This window comes from Dipodomys ordii, unplaced genomic scaffold (assembly GCF_000151885.1).
Source record: "Dipodomys ordii isolate 6190 unplaced genomic scaffold, Dord_2.0 Scaffold126, whole genome shotgun sequence".
Lineage (NCBI taxonomy): Eukaryota > Metazoa > Chordata > Mammalia > Rodentia > Heteromyidae > Dipodomys > Dipodomys ordii.
Window position 1 is genome coordinate 7,441,995 of NW_012267342.1, and position 20,335 is coordinate 7,462,329.

The 20,335-nt window shown below is 37.0% G+C and overlaps 1 protein-coding gene across 1 annotated transcript in view; it reads left to right on the top strand.

Annotated features, from left to right (window-relative positions):
- The first annotated feature begins 1,143 nt into the window (after positions 1 to 1,143).
- The window catches only part of Nxph2 (neurexophilin 2), a 69,485-nt gene continuing 50,293 nt past the window's right edge, over positions 1,144 to 20,335 (top strand). Inside the window, exon 1 of the mRNA XM_013030061.1 lies at positions 1,144 to 1,242. Within this exon, the coding sequence (XP_012885515.1) occupies positions 1,144 to 1,242 (99 nt within the window). The remainder of the gene's footprint in view (positions 1,243 to 20,335) is intronic.

A 20,335-nucleotide genomic window follows, 5' to 3' on the forward strand; every position in this document is an offset into this window, starting at 1 on the left:
CCAAGAGTATGAGTGTGATTCCCACCCATTATTTTGTTTTATCTACAGACAGTCAGGATAGAGTAGTGTGACTAACATCCCAGTACCGCCATGTATCAGAAAATCTGTTAATACCTGAAGATATTACAGCCATAGGAGAGAACAAGTTGTCACCGGGGGCCAAGTGATGAGGTACAGCCCTTTAGCAGCCTTTGACATTCAGACCATGAATGTTCAGAATCCTGATGGATCTTCTGTACTCCTCTAAAGTAGCTGATCCCTTCCAGATTCTAGAACTATGATTTGTGCCTCACTGATTTCTAGTCATAATAAACTAGTCCTTTCTCATCAAGCCCCAGGACACGTCACATTTCTGTGAGGTTCACTGAGCAGAGCTTCAGCTTTTCCTGCCACATCTTCGTTAGGTTCAATGGGATCAGAATTGTCATAACTTTGTCAAGATTGAGAATGAAAATGTGCAACAAGGTTCATCATGGCTTTATTTATAATAGCAAATAATTAGAAACAACATAAATGTCCATCAAAAGAGAATTCTCAAATAACCTGACATTTACCTTCCATGGTCTATTTAACCCTAGAAGAGAGGAGAATAGAGCACACTATGCTTGTATATTTAAGACAAAACTGATTAGCAGAACAGGACATTCACTTATTAATATTGGAGCTAGGTGCAGTATCTGTCATTTAGTTGTTTGTCTTTTAATTTTTCCTAATCTAGAAGCATATTTCTTTATAAGAAACCTATTTGGAGAAAGACTAAAAGGATATATGTGGTAACCCTTGGACCTTCCCTGGGAGTAAAGACAACTCCAACGGCAAAATTCTAATGTAAGATTGATGGAGTGAAAATAATGGGTTCTTGAGGCTTTAAGAGAGACCAAGGGTAAATCGCATGTTAGCAACAGAAAGAAATAGTCACATGCTGCCTTCTCATTTGCTCAGTTTAGGAATATTATCTTTCTGAGATTTAACAATATCCTCATTTCCCCGGTAGTTTTTGTGGTGGGCAGTTGGACATATTACGCAAAGCTTGACCTCTAAACCTCCCTATTGCCTAGAGAGTTGCCATAATCCAACTTTCACATCAGATACAAGGTCACCTTTGTTTCTCTGTGTGGCTGGAGCCAGGTACAATGAGCAAGCATGGAAAATCTTGGTCGGTTTCTCCCTGAAGGGCAGTATTATTTTAGTTATGTTGCACCTGATGTGCCCATAGGCAAAGTGAAGGTCCTTTCTGAATACGTAAGTGGCTCTTCTGCCTCGTAAACAATTGTCCTTTCTTGAAGTCCCAGGGAGTAACAGACATAGATTAGAAGCATTGATGGTAGCTATGAAAATGAAAAAGGTGTACAGGATACTAGAATATCTCTGTTATAATGTCAGCATTCATAAAAATGGAGAGTTTTGTGGCCTTGGTTGCTGAGGGTGGTTATAGGTAACATCTTCTCCTCCTATTCTAGAATTCATTCAGGGTTCCTATTAGTGTACTCAGATGACTGCACAGAAGGGAGACCTCACTGGTGTGCTTCCACTTTCATTGACTCCTACCCGTGACTATGAGCAATGCCATCAGAACTTTGGTATTTGTGGATGGTGATTTTTGACCTTCTCTTAGCAGCTACCATGTCCCACGAGAATATAAGATCTGCACATCACCATGTCATGCTTCTTTAACCATTTTTGAATTATGGACTATATCAAGTTTAATAATTAAAACATTATAATTTAAATAAGGCACTTTATTGCTACTCTCTCCTCTTTTTTCTCCTCTAATACAATTCCTCTTTATCCTACCCCCAAACTAAGAGCTGTCTTGAAATTGTAGCTTTGTCAGGCTTCCTACATACTTCAATACATGTAAACAAATTTATTAGGTTTGAATTATTTTGTGATATTTAAGTTATATAATTCATAACACACTATGAACATACATTTGTAAATGGTTAGCCAGACATTATGTTTCCAAGATTTTTCATTTTGAAACATCTATTTATTGCTGTACTATGCACCACTTACAAATATACCATAGTTTACTTACATTTTCTCTTTTTTTAAATTTTTGTGCCTTTTTTGAGGTTTGAACTAAGGGTCTTGAGCTGCTTGCATTTGGTTGATATTATATCACTTGAAGCATGCCTTCAATCTACCATTTTTTGCTCATTAATTGGAGATGGAGTCTCTGAGACTTTACTGCCAGACTTTACTGGCTCTGAATGCTAATCCTCTATATAGTGGCCTCTTGACTTGTTAGAATCATAGGCATAACTACCAGCACCCACTGACCCTTTCTCTGTTTTTATAAAGTACTTACCTAACATGATAAAGACTTTGGATTCAATTCCCAGTATGGAAAGCGAGAGAAAGAGACAGAATGACAAAAACAGAGAGACACAGAAGGAGAATACAATTAACTGTTATACAGAAGAACCAATACAAAGATAGCCATAGGTTACTGTTCTCTACTTCCTCTTCCTCTAAGAATGACTTCTCCTTGTCTTTCTCACTTGTATTTCTATCAAGAGAAAAGTTCCATTATGAAATTGGTGACCAATTTAGAGATTATTTATCTGTACAATGACCCTGTCTCAAAAAGAAAACAAAAATTAGTATACTGTAATCTACACAATGTAGAAGTTTATGCATACTGCAACATGTGTATACCTACATATATACATGTAGAATTTATTCTAATCATAGAACTGTTTAGGATGATTAAGGGAAGGGAGAGGTTAAAAACATAAAGGATGAAGGGAGAGTAATTTAGAAATATAACTGTATGAAGATGGCATAAGGAATCTAAAAGAAAGTTGTTGATCAGTAGTGATTGATGTGGGGGGGAAAGAAAGCAGTAGAGATGGCTATTCTGATTAAAATACAACATATGCACATCTAAAATAGCAGGGTGAAACCTCTTGACACACACTGAGAAGCAATGAATTATTCTGGGTGCCAGTAGGTGGCTCATGAATGCCTATAGTTTTAGATACTCAAGAAGCTGAGAGAATTAAGGATTGGAGCAGGCCAAGTAATCAAAACCTCAAAAGTCATATCTTTATTTAACCAATAAAAAAGCTAGAACTGAAGGCATGGCTCAATTGGTAGAAAGCTAGTTGTCAGGAAAAATGCCAAGTGAGAACACAAAGCCTGGAGGTCAATTCCAAATATCACTGCACACTTGTATGTATGTGTGCTTAGGTGTGCATGCACATGCGTGCACACACACACACATACACACACAAACATACTAATACAAAATGAATGACAGGAAAGAAAACCAGCTTTCTGATGAGCATAAAGGGGAGGGGAGAGGGCTAATAAAGAAGGTAAATGAAGGTGAATATGGCCAAAATGATTTATTTGCATCTATAAAAAATAAAACATGAGCTGAAACATGCTGAAATCATTTTAGAATCAAGAGAAGGCTAAGCAAGACTGATAGAGAAAGGGAGTTTGATTGGGATACATTCTAATCATGTATGCAGATGTCATAATGAAATCTCACTTGTATAACTAATGTATTCTTAAACAAAGAACTTTTTAAGATGTCAAGTTTTTGTAATAATATTCTTTTAAAAAGCAAGACATATAAAGACATTGTTTTAAAAAGTAAAATTACAAGATAACTTCCACCATTTTTATGATGATTTCATTGAGATATAAGTCACAGAATATAGAGGTCACTCTTTCAAAGTGTATTCTGTGGAAGCAAAAGTATTGCTCAAGTGGTACAGCGCCAGTCTTGAGCAAAAAAGCAAAATGAGAGCCTGAGTCTCTGAGTTAAAGCCCCAATACTGGTACATACAGAAAGGGTATTCTGTGGATTTTACTATATTCAAAGGGTTATGCAGCATTGCTACTAATTCTAGAATTTTTGCATCACTCTAAAGAGAAGTTTCTTTATCCTGGAAGACTACTTTTCATCTTTTCTTCTATTCCCCAGGCCTACACAACATTTTCTCTATAGCCTCTTCTAGTAATTTCACATAAATGGAATAGACAATATATGCAATGTCTGGGTGTTATTGGCTCAGTTCTTTCTTGTAATACAATGCTCTCATGCTCTATCCATGTTGAAACACATTTCAGTACTTCATTCTTTTCCATAATTGCATAACATCTCATTTTAAGGCTGTACCACATTGTGTTTTCCCATCACTGGTTGACAGATATTTGTCCAGATGACTTCAAAGATGCAACTCATACCTCCTGGTATCAGTAAATTAATCTGTCTTTGTATTACATGGCGATTCAATTGATGTATGCTCACTGTCTTTGCTACAACCCATAAGAAGAACTAGTGAAACTAGGTCTTTCATAATTTTCTAGAAAGATACTTGTTATTTCTTTCTTTCAGCTTCTCAAGACATATGAGTTGTCAACATTACTAGAGCAAATCTTCTTGCACATAAATAATTATCTCATTAAATGTTACCAATTCCCATAAACAGAGTGCATGGTAAACATGTTGTTACTGCTTGTGGCTGCCATATTGAGATCAATCAACACTTATGTTTTTTAATCTTTCTCATATAGTTTGTGATATAACCCATTTGACTCTACAATCATAACCACTTTCAGTGGTATTGAGGATGATGATGATAGTAGTAGTAATAATGCTGCTGGTGGTGGTATCTACCAGTGTTTCTTGTACTCAGGAACTGGAACTTGCTTGTCTGGCACTCTACCACTTTATAACCATGCTTCTACCTATGCTTTTTGCTTGTTACTTTGGAAATGGAGTCTACTTTTCTGTCTGGATTGGCTTCAAATTGGAATTTTCCATATCACAGCCCTATAAGTAGCTAGATCTGTAAGCATAAAATACTAGTACATGGCTTATACCAGTGTTTTGAAATGAATATTTTGTAGAAGTCAAAGTGAGAAAATTTCTGTCATAAATACACTCTGATTATGTTCCCCAAAGACCCAAATTCACTTCTTCATTATTCTAAAGAATCCTGTTTTTCGCCAGCATTCTGTGTTATAAAGAGCTCTCTTCATGCCAGTGATGAAAGATTTGTCAGTATTTGAACTCGTGAGTTCCAGAAAAAAAAAAATCTACACTCTTTTGGGACTGCAGCTAAGTGCCTTGAATATAGAGTCAAGTGTTTTCTTACATCTGTATGTCTGTGAGATCTGAACTGTTGAGGATCAATAAAACAATCTGAATCCTGAGCCCACGACCCATTATTCATGGGATTAATACTTTGATAATGAATTCATTCAATTGAGGCCAAATTTTGTTCTGATTGCTTTCACTTGGAGTTTAGACAGTTGGCTAGAGTAATAGACTAATGATCTTGTGGGACTGCCTATGCAAACTCACTAAATGGAAAGCAGTCTGGCTGGTTTTGGGGAAAGTGTAAGGATAAATTATCAAGAGCACATTGTGCTTTGCTAACACTCTCCCCATTAATGCCCAAGACAAATGCTATACAGATCCTTCTGTTCTTTTAGGGATCATCTACTTCTGCATATTCTGTATCTTATTACATATATAAAGGCAGGAAATAAATAAGAAAAGGAGATAACCAGCTATTTCTAGCAGCAATCCAAGATAGCATTCCATGTAATTGTTACAGAAAGTGCATAATCTTCCATGTATCCTGCTTTTCTGTCAATTTTTGTTACTTTTTCCTAGTTTAGTCTGGGTACTTTCCTAGATGAATTAAAAACCTTGTCTTGGCGCTATTTTTATATTAAGAATTATAAGTAGTGTTACTTCTGCAGATAAGAAAATCAGCTAAATAATAAGCAGTGCCATCACCACTGAGAAATTGGTTTGTGGATCTTCCTGAAGTCACTGAGAGTAATCCGTTTCAGGACTACCTCAGTGAAAAATATAAGAAAAAAATACTGTATGTGTGAGGAGGTGAGGTGGAGATGAACTCCTCTATTTGTCTAACATTCTCATAAATCATTTCAAGAGAAAATAAGACAAGGAAGCTCTCAAGGGCTTTGGCTAAAATTCTTCCTGCACTATTTCTAATCTCCTCTTTGATAGAGGGGCTGAATAACCTAAAGTGTGTGAGATCCTGTGTGTCTTTTGCCAGTGATGTTCACACTCTGCCAGTTCTGACTTGGCCAGAAATGGCAACAGCCTCTGAACCTCATTTTACCATAAACAAATTCCCCCTGCAGGTTTCTGTTGTCCCATGCATAACAAAGCTAAAAAGCCAACAGCATTCTCATGGAGAATCAGGCCAAGTTGTCAAAACAAAAGTGTTTGCATTCCCTTTCCTGATTGTAAAGTAAGTCTTGTTCGCCAGAAGTTGATAATAGCACCTATTATTTTCCAGGAAAATGTGAAGGACAGATAGGAAGCAAAAGTATTATCCTAACATGGTTCTCCTCTTGGAGGATCTATTTCAAAGTGCATTTTTCTTCTCCCATACCTAGCTCCAATTGCTTTTTATATTGTATTTTCAAATAGGTCCAACACTGCTTTAGTAGAATTTATAGCATAGCATAGCTTCATGAACATCATTTCAGATCTAAAGCATACCCTTCCTTTTCCTTAAAGCCTCATTGCAAACTAAATCTTAGTGTGGACTATAAAAACAAGCAAGAGACTTTAAACTTTATACCGCAATAAGAGTTAAAATTTTGGATGATATAAATTATTACACATGAGTGAGTTTGTCTCTCCAAATCAATGAAATAAATTAGGTTCCCTGCTCTGTAGCATATGGTATCCTCAGAATTGCCTTCATATAATTATAATTCTGTTTATTAAAAAGAATTATGTAACAATATGGTTGATTTATTCTGATGTGATTGCCTTAGTAACTTAATTGGACTCAGCAACATAGCAAGATAAAATTAATTTAATTAGCTGATTCATTTCAAGATGACTAGAATCCCTTATCACATTTAGATAATCTTCTGAAAAGGTGTGCAAGCAAACAAGCAAAGTTCAAGAACAACTGAACACTTGTGTGGCATATCAATTAGGAGATGAAACAAGAAAAGGCATTCTAGTACACTTTTAGTCAGAAAGTTGAAAATAATTTTTTTCACGTTGTTTCAAAGAATAGATAAACATTTTTTAAAAAGACCTTCTCTTTTTAAATTAGCTAACATCTATTATTAAAATTTATAGCTTTGCTGGAGATCTCTGGACTCTAATGTGACAATATCAACCAGAACTTGAACCGGGATGAGCCAGTCGGCTTGCTTCTTTTCTGGGATGTCTGTGGAAACATGGATTATTGTAACCAAAGGTGGATTAGGGTGATGTTACCACAACTATTCCAGAAATAGAATTCTACATATCCAAATAATTCTAAGGGCAAAACCCCATTTCCCCACATGCTTTCTCTGTGTCCTACCTCTTCTCTCTGCTCATTCCTTTTCAGTTCATATTTTTGTTTATTTATTAATACCTTTGCTTCTCTATTCAACATACAGACTCTATTATTTTATGATCCTATGATCTTATTCTGTTTCCCTACTTGACAGCAGATAGCTTCCTTTTAATTCTACAGTACACTCTGCCTCCTCAACCTGGCACACAAGTCCCTCAGTAAATTCTTGCTATTTCCTCTGGCTTTATCACATGTAATCATGCTATTAAGACCCTAGGTAGAAGGTCCATGAGACTACTTTCCATTTTCTCACTTAGCTATTCCCTTTCTCTGTCTTTGACCCTCCACATCTTAGTTCATCCTATCTACTTCTAAAATAGTTCTTCACTGTATACCATATGAAGCCTTCCTTGGTCATCCAAACCGGTAATTACTTCATTGTCCTGTGTGTGTGCACGAGCGCGCGCGCGCGCATGTGTGTGTGTGTGTGTGTGTGTGTAACACACAGAGAGAGAGAGAGAGGGAGATAGACAGACAGACAGAGAGATCTGACCATGCATGTGTGTTTAATTCTGATGTCAGATACCATCTTTGTTTATATATGTCTTAGAGTTTCATTGACACTAAGCTGGGTCTCTGTCCCTCCCTGTGTGTAATAATACCTTACAGATTTGCTGATTACTGTTTGGCTGAGCGAAAGCACATTATTATTGTTGTTGATATTATTATTGTAAAGGTTATTCTTGTTTATCATTTTTATTGTTGGCAGTGCTTTATAGTTTCTGCCCTTCAAGCAACAAAACTTCCCCCTCTCCCTTTGTGGAAAAAACAGTATGTAAACTTATTCACTATCCTACAACCATTATAGAATTTAACCCAATTTAAAAAAACAATTTCCCCTCTTAAACCAACAGACCTATTTCCCAGGAGTTTATGAATCAATGAAGCCAATGTATCTTCCAGGACAGGCTGACTTCCATTGTACTGTCTATTGAATCTGGTTGAGTCACAAAAAGAGATGGTCTCTGTGGTGGGGTTATAGGTCTGTCCATCTGCAAAGAAGCTAATGAGAGGAAAAGCTCCAATTCATTTAATTCTGTAGCCTTTGATGCTGCAGCACACGTGGCACAAGCGATAATGTAGAACTAAGGGGGCAGAGCAAGGGATGCGGCTGCAGACAGTCCCCTCGGTTCTGACTCTGTTTCAGTGTAGTTAGATCAGAGTTAGACTGCTTTGCATTGAACTTGGGTCCTTTGATTTCTTTTATTGTAGGAACAAAACTGTAAAAAGAGAATATAACAGAAGTGTTTCTATAATGAGCATTGAATGATCAAGGAAATCTATATTGGACAAAAGATCCATTTATCAGTGCCATAAAAATCCTTTGAATAACTACAATGTTTGTTTTTTTTCATTAAAGTCTTTTATCTTTATAGATATCTTTAGGTGTAGTCTCTAAAAGCTAGATGAAGTTTTGTTTGGGTTGGTTTTCTAATAGATTTGAGGGGAGATGAAAATGTTTTTCAAAATTAAACTAAAGGTATCAACAACCACTTGAGGGTAAGTCTATGTGTCTATCTCTTCTCCAAATACTTTTTCTTCATTATTTAATTTTCAGAATAGCCTCACAAACTATATATCATTCTCATTTTAGAGATGTAATTTTAGAATATAAGAAAGTCAAACTGAGAACCTAAATGTGAATCACAACTCTATGTTTTTCTACTATACTGGATTTTAACTACATATGAAAATGAAAATGTGCCATTAAACAAGGTAATAGAGCATCACTGTTGTTAATTACTGAGTTTTTAACCATTGATTAGATTCCCAGCTTTTTGTCAAGTGATGTCACACTATATAATGATCAAAGAAAGCTCTCAAATTTTTCATTGGCTAAAAATCATGTATTTTACAGATGTCAATGATAAAAATACTAGTCACTTAATGGACTGGAGGGAGCATCTAGTTCTGACTAATCTAACTCATGTCTCTCCACTTGAGCAAGCATATGCTGAGGAGGCTGAGACATTCCAAAGCCTGCATTGGTATACATATTAAAAATATATGGGAGAGCCTAGCGCCGGTGGCCCACACCTATAGTCCTAGCTACTCAGGAGACTGAGATCTGAGTATTACAGTTCAAAGCCAGCCCGGCAGGAAAATCCATGAGTTGTTACCTCCAATTAGCCACCAGAAAACAGGAAATGGTGCTATGGCTCAAAGTGGTAGAGCACTTGCCTTGAGCAAAAGAGCTCAAGGACAGCGCCCAAGCTCTGAGTTCAAGCCCCACAGTGAATAAATAAATAAATAAAGTATTTGAGGATTGGAGACTTGGAAAACAATGACACTGGGAAAGATTCCAATTATAAAATGTCCTAAACTAAATTTTAAAAAAATATGCTAGAATGATTAAAAAAAAAAGTCCTACAATCTTCATCTTTTTTCATAGTCACATAACCACAGGAGGCTAATGACATCATAAACCCCAGTAACTCCAGGTTTTGACTTCTATTATCATTGATTTTGCATAAAAGCACCAAGTCGATGTTTATGTTCTGACATAATTCACTCAAACTACTGACTTCATTACAACTATAATCTTGTCTTTCTTCCTATTTGGTGATATTTTCTCCACCATGATCAAATTAAGTTTTTAATTACCACATAAGTAGATGATCTCCAAGTCAACTTTTTTGGACTTGGCAACTTTTCTAAAAATTATGCATTTTACAAATGTAAAATATGGCAATTTCAAGTTCATCTACTTACATCGTGTAAGTAGATGATTCTGCTCAAGCACAAACTCCTTCCTATAGCTTTTCTTGAATTGCATTTCTTCCTCTACCATCTTTCTTATTGAATAGTTAGGTTTTGTTTTTGTTTTTTGTTTTTCCAGTCCTGAGGCTTGAACTCTGGCCTGGGATGCTTTTGCTCAATGCTAGTGCTCTACCACTTCAGCGACAGTGCCACTTCTGTTTTTTTCTGTGATTTAATTGAAGATAAGAGTCTCAAGGCCTTTCTACCTTGGGCTAGTGTCAAACTGCAATCCTCATATCTCAACCTAGCTAAGATTACAGGCATGAGCCACCAGTGCCCAGCTTTGAATAGTTACATTTATATCATTATTTCTCCCTTAAATTATAAGATTGATAGAAGAGATTTAGCATATTTGGCTTTGTATTCCCAGAATATGATAGGTAATTAAACTTTGAGAACCAAACTGAGTTTTCCTCTTAAATAACTTCTATGCATTCTGCACTTGGCCTTTACAATGGCCCAGAATGTATTATTCTTATGTTACTTGACATTTCCTCTACTACTTACAAATGGTGTTAGTATTTTCCCCTAGGTCTCCTCTTTTCCTGATGTATACCTAAAGGTCCCTCTCACTAGTTCTTTGTTTTCAGGATGCTTCCAGATGCTGCTTTGTCTTCTGCAGACAACTCTTTCCTTAGCACCATTTTAGAATCATACAGCAATACTGAGAAGTGGTCTGGGCTGACAGAGGAAATTCCCTTAATGGCTTTCTAAGATACAAACTTAGAGGCAGCCAAAGTTCTGAGAACCTTATGACAATTAAACATCAGATATTACTTCCACAAAAAAGTGACAGTTTTGAAGGATTTGTTTTCCATGTCAGTTCAATACTTCACGTGTTTTTCTATTAGTTTCAGTTTTTCCTTCTTGCCTTTTTGATTCTTGCATCTGAACTTTGACATATTAATCATCTCTAATAGCCTGAGTCATCTAAAGATTCAGTTAATGTTTTCCCTCACAGTTCATATGGAAATAACCTATCCAGGTATTCATTTACTTCTGCTTAAAGCCAGCTATTGTCTCTCAATACTTATAATTTAACATCCTTTCTTCGTAAGTTCCATCTAGTTAACAAAGTAACTATTTTACTTTAATTTTTTGAAGACATTTATGCATTTTAAAGAATTGAACAAGGGCTGGGAAGTTAGCTCAGTGGTAGAGTGTTTGCCTTGCATGCATGAGGCCCTGGGTTTGATTCCTCAGCACCACATAAGCAGAAAAAGCTGAAAGTGGTGCTGTGGCTTAAGTGGTAAGATGCTAACCTTGAGATGAAGAGCTGAGGGATGGTGCCCACGTCCCAGAGTTTAGGCCCTATGACTGACCAAAAAAAAAAAATTCTAACAAAAAAGATTTTAACCAATAGAAAAATATGTTTAAGGGCATTGCTCTTTCAAGCGATTTCATTATACTCCATGTAGTATGTGTGAAAAAGTTCATTTTTTGAAAGTATTCTCCCCAGTCAGGGAAAGAAAGAAGGAGGGAAAAAGGGAAGGAGAAAATGTCATATTTTTGAAAGGTTTGTCCATTTCAAACAGAAAAAAATATGATGTAAGAACAAGAACTCCATGAAAATGGAGAAAAGTATCAAATTACTAGAAGTATTGTTTTCTATAACTTATAACATTTATAACTTGTGTCAGAGTCTTTCCTTATCACATGGAGGTTTGGGCTTTAAGTCAAAATTTCATGATATACTTACAAAAGCATTTAACAAACTTACAAAATGAAACTAGAAACAATAAGTAATAGAAACAGAAAGGGTATAATACTAAAAATCACAAAGGGGCAATAACTAGGACTTTAAATAAAAAGTGAAGGCCACAAATCAGACTGCTGGCAAAAGGAATATTGGAAAGATGCTACACTCAGAGAAAAAACGTGGAGGAGATTCAGTGTGGGATTATAAAGCCAATGTGACAAATCAAGAAACAGACCCCAGTATAGCAAAGCTTGAAACAAATGGATGGGAGGTGAGACATTATACTTGAGAGCATCTGACTTCAGAAAGAAATTCATAGCCTCCAGTCTGACAGTGGTAGAATTTCAGAGACCATTTCCTACAAAGAATCTTCTACTTCACAAGTTTCCATATCCATATTCCTACTTTTCCTCCTTCCCTAATCATGAAGGTGCCTTTTGTAAGGGCCTGGTACATAGTATGTCCTCTGCCAGGATGCAGGTATATCTGCTGTCATCTCTCTGCTGAGCAGAGGACAGGTCACCAGAGCAGTTTCCCAGTATCTTTTCCCTATGACTTCAATTGGGCCATATTTCTCTACAGGATTTCAAAAACATTTTTGACTATCCAAGTTGATTACATCCCTGATCGTGACACAGTGTGTATCTGACACAGTGTGTATCATAAGATCAGCAACATTCGCCTCTGGTATCCATTGGGCCATACTCAGGGCTTAAACTGAGATAGTTGGACAAGACTACCAATCTATAGCTTCACTAGTCATATTAGTTTTTGGTTTGCTTCCTCCTAATCCCTCTTTTCATGCCTGCTCATTCACATAAGCTTACACAGATGTCATCTTTGGATATGTACAGAGGCTACATGCATGTAGATCACAGGTTGTGCCAATGAGTAGCTTGTGTATAATAAGTATTGACTCAATCAGAAACAATGATAAAACTCTGATTCAAAGAAAAGTATGATTTCAAAAGTAAATGGCAGGAATTGTGAAGCCGGACTTGACTGTGGCCATGTTATTTCTTTCTCCATGTGATGGTCTAATTGGCCTACTTGGTATGTTTAGGCATACTGATCCTGACTTCTAGGTCCTAACTCCTAGTCTTCATCACTCTGTCTTTGTAACTGCTTTATCCACAGATTTTCTGACATCTTTAATGTTCAACATCCATATGCTTAAGGTTGAGCCTTGTATTTACAGAGAACATGGAAACTCAGGCCCACTCAACAGTTGCAGATAATGATCAGAATGTTTAGCTACTAGTGTCATTACCTTACTTTCAGGTGTGGAATCCCTGAGGAAACTGTGTCCAACGTCGTATTAGATCCTGTTATCTACAAGATCTGTTCTTACATTTGGTTTCCTTGGCCATTACTGCCTGGCCATCATCTAGATGAGAGTTGGCAGGCGGGTCTTCATTGCTCTTGCGGTGTTTTGTGTACCCAGTCCTCTTCTTCCCAAAGCCAGTCCGTTTACTTTCAATGCTTTTTGTTTCATTAACAAAAACAGAGCAATAATAAACACATGGTCACTGATTTTTTTCCAGCATACATTTCTGTCTTCTGTTGCAAAGCACATCCTATGCAGGGTAAACAAAAAAAAAGCAACTCTGCTCTTAAGAAAATGAGCAGTACTCTCAGATGGGGAGAGGGAAAAACACTGAATAAATAAAAAGAAATAACTAAATAATGATAAATGTTTTTCGAAGCTCTGAAGATGATCAGAGAATAATGAAAGAAGGGACTTAGCGCTGCTGCCAGGGAGCACTCTAAAAAGTGAGACTCTAAGGATAATAGGGATAATTGGATGGAGGGAGAAGCATCCTGGAATGGGGGAGGGGAAGGAAAGTGACTTGCAGCCTATGCAGCCTACTGCTGCATGACAAAACATCCCAAATCTAGTGGCATGAAACAACAACTAATTTAGTGTGCTCATAAGTGCTGTGGGTCAGTCATTTGGACAAGACACAGTGAGTGGGAATGGCTTGTCTCTGCCCCACATTGTACATCTGCTGAGACTTAACAGCTGAGTAAACTGAAAAGCTAAGGGCTGAGATGATGTGGATTTATTAGAATTTGACTTGCATTTGGATTCAAACCAAGGATCTGGCTAGGACATCAACCACAGAATCTACACATGTTGATCTAGTGGTTTAGGCGTCCTTGCTCTGTGGTATACCATGGAATCCATGTTTTGGGGAGTTTGTTGTTGCTGTTATTGTGTATAAAGCAGTTCCCGGCTTCAAAAAAAAAAGAGCAGATGATGACTAGCCTTAGAAATACAATGGGCTGAATTTTGTTCCTTAACTCCAAGTTTATATGATATTCTTAACTTCAAGACCCTTACAATGTGAGCTCTTTTGTTTTATTTTAGTTTTGTCATTTCTGGGGATTGAACACAGGGCCGGGACACTGTCCCTAAACCTTTTTGCTCAAGACTAGCACTCCACCACTTAAGCTACATCTCCACATACAGCTTTTTGCTGGTTAATTGGAGATAAGAGTTTCAAGGATTTTGCTGTTCAAGCGAGCTTGGAACTGCAGTCCTCTCAGATTTCAGCCTCCTGAGTAGTTATGAGCCACCAGAGCCCAGCCATCATGTGATAGTTTTAGACAGGGCCTTTGGAGAGCTAACTTAAATAAAAAGAAATTGCATGGGAATGTTCTAATCTAGTATGACTGATTTCTCTATAAGAAGAAGAAATTAGGACAGAGAGGAAGGAAAGAGACCAAAGGAGGACATGTGAGGACACAACCAGAGAACATCCATTTGCAAGTCGAAGAGAGAAAGCTAGGCAGAAACCAGCTCTGGTGATACCTTAATCTTTAATTCCAGTTCCCAAAACTGTAAGAAAATAAACGACTGTTGCTTAAGCCATCCCATCTATGGTATTGGTTACAGCAGCCCAAGATAGCTCACCACATAGTGTATCACTTCTGTTATATTTTTGTTCAGACTCACCCAATTGAAACAGAGAAACATGGTTCCACCTTTTCCTAAGAGGAGTTTCAAAAGATAGGCATGGTTTAAAACTGCAGCCCTTTGGAAACAGCTTGGCAGTTTGGAATAAAATGGCTCTGATGTGGTCTGCAAGACATCAGATGGGAGGGGAAATATCAGATATTGTTCCAACTGCAGCTGAAAGATTGTAGGTGAAATAGAACGTGACATTCTGATTTATATTTGTAAAATACACTAAAACTTTAGGTAAGAGGACCTCTGGAAGTGGAGTGACTGATTATAATTTGAACTGAGCTATTCTAGGGAGCAAAGCTGTGAGCTTGGATGAGGAAAGTGGCCAGGAAATGTATGGGTCAGGATTAGCAGGTCAAATTGACAAGAAATAAAGACAAAATGAAAGTGAGAATGGAGTGAGTTAAGGTTTGAAGCAGCATGGTGAGGTTACTATTATGAGAAACTTGTTACTTACTGGGATGGGAAAACTTGAGGAAATTCTGTTTGGGATAGGAAGAGTGCAGATCAAAAGACACATTCGATATGTAGAACATCTTTTACAAAATATGTTCATAATCTTTAAATAGTTATACAAAGGAGGTTCAATTTAGCTTATCAATTTGTGAGCACAATGCATCTTTTTATCTTTAAATAGTTGTGCAAAGGAGGAGTGTCATTTAGTAAAGCAGGACATGAATACAAGGTTTTTTGATCAATGTCATTCCTTTCCACATTCTCACCCCATCCCTCTCCTACTGACTCCTTCTCTCACTCTTCTTAATTTTGTAGGATATACATCAGATTCTTGTTTGCATTTCCTTCCCTTCTTTACTAATATAAATACATATGAATATATATATGAATATATATGTGATGTATTCACATTACTTTTTTCCTCAGAGAGAGTTTAGTCCATTAAAACAGTAATCCAGAGAGGGAACTCTACTAATTATCATTCACATTTCCCTAGTTAATACAATGATTTAGGAATACACTATCTGGAACAATGGAAGACTAATGCCAAGGAACTTACCTAGAAGTCTCCTAAGCCCTCTACTCAGACTCTTCATTTGAGGTGGAGCTCTAGTACGAAAATGTGTTCTGAAAAGTGTGCTGTCTATTTTAAAGAAAGAAAACTAGACCTGCTCCACTATCAATCAAACACTGAAATTTAAAAAAAAAATCTTTTAAGGAACAATAGGTGGGTAGATCTTATAATTCTGCATACATTTAAGCAAAGAATAGAACTAGAAGAATTCAATGTTAATCTCACTTTTACAGGAAGAAATATATTTTATTTTGAAGAATAACAAGTAAACATGTTCTCTAATAAAATAATGTATGAAACATAAGGAGAATTCTGAATACCTTAGGAGAAGAATGGAACCATGTAGAAATCTATGGCTTTCTCCAATAGATAATATTATCTAATAAGTGTGTGTGTGTGTGTGTGTGTGTATGTGTGTGTAGAGAAAGAGAGAGGGAAAAGGGGGGAATACTGATCTATTCAACCCTGGAAAATTAATTAGATCCATAAGATAACTTCAATAAAGTATAAGGGAACAATATTCCCTTAGCCAAACCCAAGTATGTCTGTATAATTCTCTACATTTAGACTAAATAATGAAAACAGAAGTGATTTAAATGTTTTGTAAAGCTGTATCTGGAGTTTTTTCCCAGCTCTTCCCATTTTAATCTCTAATTTTGCTTTGTTATGCATAGCTTGATGTCTAGATAATAGCAAACTTTTTATCAAAGAGAATATGTGTATCTGTGTTGTTCTATCAGTATTTTCATGGAGGGATTTTTTTGTTTATATACGGTATTTATAGGCATTCTTTATGCCTTAAGGCATTATTTATACCTATTTATATTTCAAACAAAAGCTTTCTTTGCAATGTCCATAGCTCATGCATCCTGGATTATAAAATAGCTAACATTTGTAGAGGTTTACAAGCCAGATGTTATGTTAAATCATTTAAATGTCACTGTTTTTGATCCAAGTAGTCCTTATGAAGTATATGTTATTTTTATACCAAGAACTAGAATATTCAGTTTTAGAGATTGTGTTAATCTTCTAGGGCTTCCACAATGAAATACCTCGTACTGCATGGATTGGTCAATAGAACTTTATTTTCTCACAGTTTTACTTAGTAGAAGTTCAAGATAAAGGTGCTGCCAGAATTAGTTTCTTAGGAAAACTCTCTTCTTGGCTTCCAAATGGCTGCTTTCATGTATCTTTATATGGCTTTTCCTTGTTGCTCACTCATGAGGAGATTGAAAGCTCTCTGGTATCTCTTCTTATAAGGACTCCAAATGGTTCAGAGACCCATCCATCCTTATGACCTCATTTGACCCTAAATTATATCCATAAAGGCCCTGTCTTCAAATATGGTCACATTAGCAGTTAGAGCTTCTGGTTTGGGTGTTTTTGTTTGTTTGTTGTTGTTTTTAATTTTGGGAGCTGACAGTGAAGCTTACAGCTTCCTACTAAGAGAAAATATGATAAGACAGTGTTAAATTGCAGGTAGTTTGATGATTAATCTTCCCAGTAGTTTGTATTTTCACCAGGAATGTTTGCTTTTGTCTTCCAGAAATAATAGCAGCAGGTTCTACAAAAAACAGTAGCAGTGGGCAGGAATTTATTTAGGTTTAAGAATATGAAAACATAAGTTGGGTACCAGTGGGCTCATGCCTGTAATCCTAGCTACTCAGGAGGCTGAGGTCTGAGGATCACAGTTCAAAGCCAGACCAGGCAGGAAGGTCTGAGAGACTTATCTCCAATTAACCACCAGAAAACCAGAAGTGGTGCTGTGGCTCAAGAGGTAGAGTGCTCTCCTTGAGCTGAAGATCTGAGCGACGGCGCCCAGGCCCAGAGTTCAAGCCCCATGACCAACAGAAGAAAAAAAAAGAATATGAAAACATGTTTGAACTTTGGTATCATCCTTTCTAGACTGGCATTCTACCACTTGAGCTGCACCTTCAGCTCTTGTTTTGCTGATTATTTTTTGAAATAAAATCTCCAGTTTTGATCTGTACAAGTGCCTGAACTGCAATCATCCTATTTTAGGCTTCTTGTCATTTCTGGATTACAGGTATATGCAACCACATTTGGCTTTCCCCTGTGGTTATGGAATTTCTTGGACTTTTCAACCTGGCCTGGCCTGGAGCCATAGTCTTCCCAGTTCAGTGCCCAGTCTCAGTCACCCATATAGCTTGGCATGACAGGAACATCTCTGTCCAATTGTGAGCTGACAAGTGATCTCATTAATGATTCTGCCTGGGCTACCCTTGAACCTCCTAATCTTAGTCTTCCAAATAGCTAGGATTATAGGCATGAACAGGCAGTGCCTAGCTAAAATGTTCTGATCTGCAGAAGGCACTGTTAGTAAAATGAGAAGAGAAGCACAAAGTGGGAGAAAATATTTATAAACAATACATCTGACTGAGGACTATTATCTAAAATATACGGATCATAAATTCAAACATAAGTGAACAACTTGGTTTTATAAATGAGCAAAAGACTTAGGCAGACAACTCATTAAAACAATTTTACAGGTGACAAACATATGAACAGATACTGCACATCATGTCAGTAAGGAAATGTAAATTAATACAATGAGATACCACTACTCATAAATTAGGATGGCTGAAATCCAAAACACTGACAGTAGCAAATACTGGTAAATATGTGTAACAGAAGGAACTCTGATTCATTGCTGATAGGAACCCAAAATGGTACCATCACTTTGAAGGCAATTTGGCAGGCATGTTTCCTGATATTTATCCAAATAAGTTAAAATCTTATGTCCACACAAAAGCCGGTGTATGTATACTTAAAGCAACTTTACCTATAATTGCCAAGGACTTAAAGTAAATAATATGCCCTTCAATAGATGAAAGGTATAATGTGGTCCATCTAGACAATGAGGTCTTATTTACTGCTAAAATCCAATGGCACTTCAAAAAGACACAGAGCCTTAGGCCCATTTTATGAAGTGAAAGAGCCAATCCGACAGTGCTGTCTACTATATAATTACACTTATATGACATCCAAATAAAGACTAATACAAAGATCTGTGGTATCAGAGGTTCCGGTTGGGAAAGAATGAACCAGAAGAGCATAAATGATTTTGAGGGCAATGGAATTTCTCTATATGACACTATAATAAACACATTTGTAAATACTTGAAATATGTTTAATAAAGATAAACCCCAAAGAGAGCTATGGACTCTGGAAGGTAATGCGTCAGTATAAATGTGATTATTTTCTTGTTTAATGCATTGCAGAACTGGAGACTGAACCCAGAGCCTACTGCTCTGGTAGGAAATGTTCTACCACTTAGCTGCAATTCTAGTTCTTGGTATAATAATTGTACAAATGTACCACTCTAGAGTGGGATTTTGGTAATATAGGAAGCTATTCTATGTGGAGGCATAGGTGGCGTCAAAATATGCATAGGAAATCTTTGTACTAGCTGTTTAATTTTTCTGGGAACCTAAAACTGCTCTTAAAAAATGGTATTCAAAAACCATAGAGCACTAACCTTGAGTCAAAAAGTTCAGGGACATTGCCCAGGCCCTGAGTTCAAGCCTCAGAATCAGCACTTAAACACAAAAACATATTGTGTTCTTTCAGTAACTTTCAGTCTAAATAGACAATTGCTTCTCCTGGGAAGAGTTGTCACAATTGCTAAAGTACATACAGACACAACTACTTACCTCTTCTTCCTTCCTTCCTTTCCCTCTCCCTTTCTCCCTCCCTCCCTCATTCTCTCCTTCCTTCCTTTGTTTGTTGAGGTCTTTTCTTGAGACAGAGCTCACAAAGATGTACCTCAGTCTACACCCCTGCCCCCCCCCCCGAAGTGAAGGAGAGCTCAACCTTTGGTCTGGCCTGGTTCCATGTTGTCCTATGTTTGGCTTCTTTATTGTTTTCTTTCCTGAGTCTCTCTTGGATTCCAGAACAACAGAACTGATTGATAAACAGTGTTATGAAGGGGACTGAATCTATGCCCTACCAGTATCTAACCAAGAAGGGCAGATACTGTCCTAATAAAGACAGAAAATGAGAAAGACATGGAAATGGAAGGCCTGAAATCATGTATTATCCTTGTATTTTAGGTAGCCGGGATTCTACAGAATTAGGTAAATCTCCACATTTTATAATAATAAATTGTACTATTTTGACCAACTAGAAATATGATTTAATAGTTAGGGGTGGCTAGTCAATATGATCACAAGTACTGTCCCTTTGCTTTTTTGGTCAATGTTGGTACTCCCACTACTTGAGCCACAGCTCTACTTCTGGCTTTTGGGTGGTTAAACCACACGTATGTATCTCATGGACTTTCCTGCCTGGGCTGACTTTAACGTAGACTTTCCTACTTGGGCTAGCCTTGAACCCTGATCTCAGATCTCAGCTTCCTGAGATAGGATTCCAGATGTGAGTCACTGGTGCTGGCTATTTCTCCTTCCTTCATCCTAAAATAAATCTTTGTTGTAGCAGAAGAAAAAAAAATAACACTTAATCTGTGACTCAAGCAATAAAATATGGTG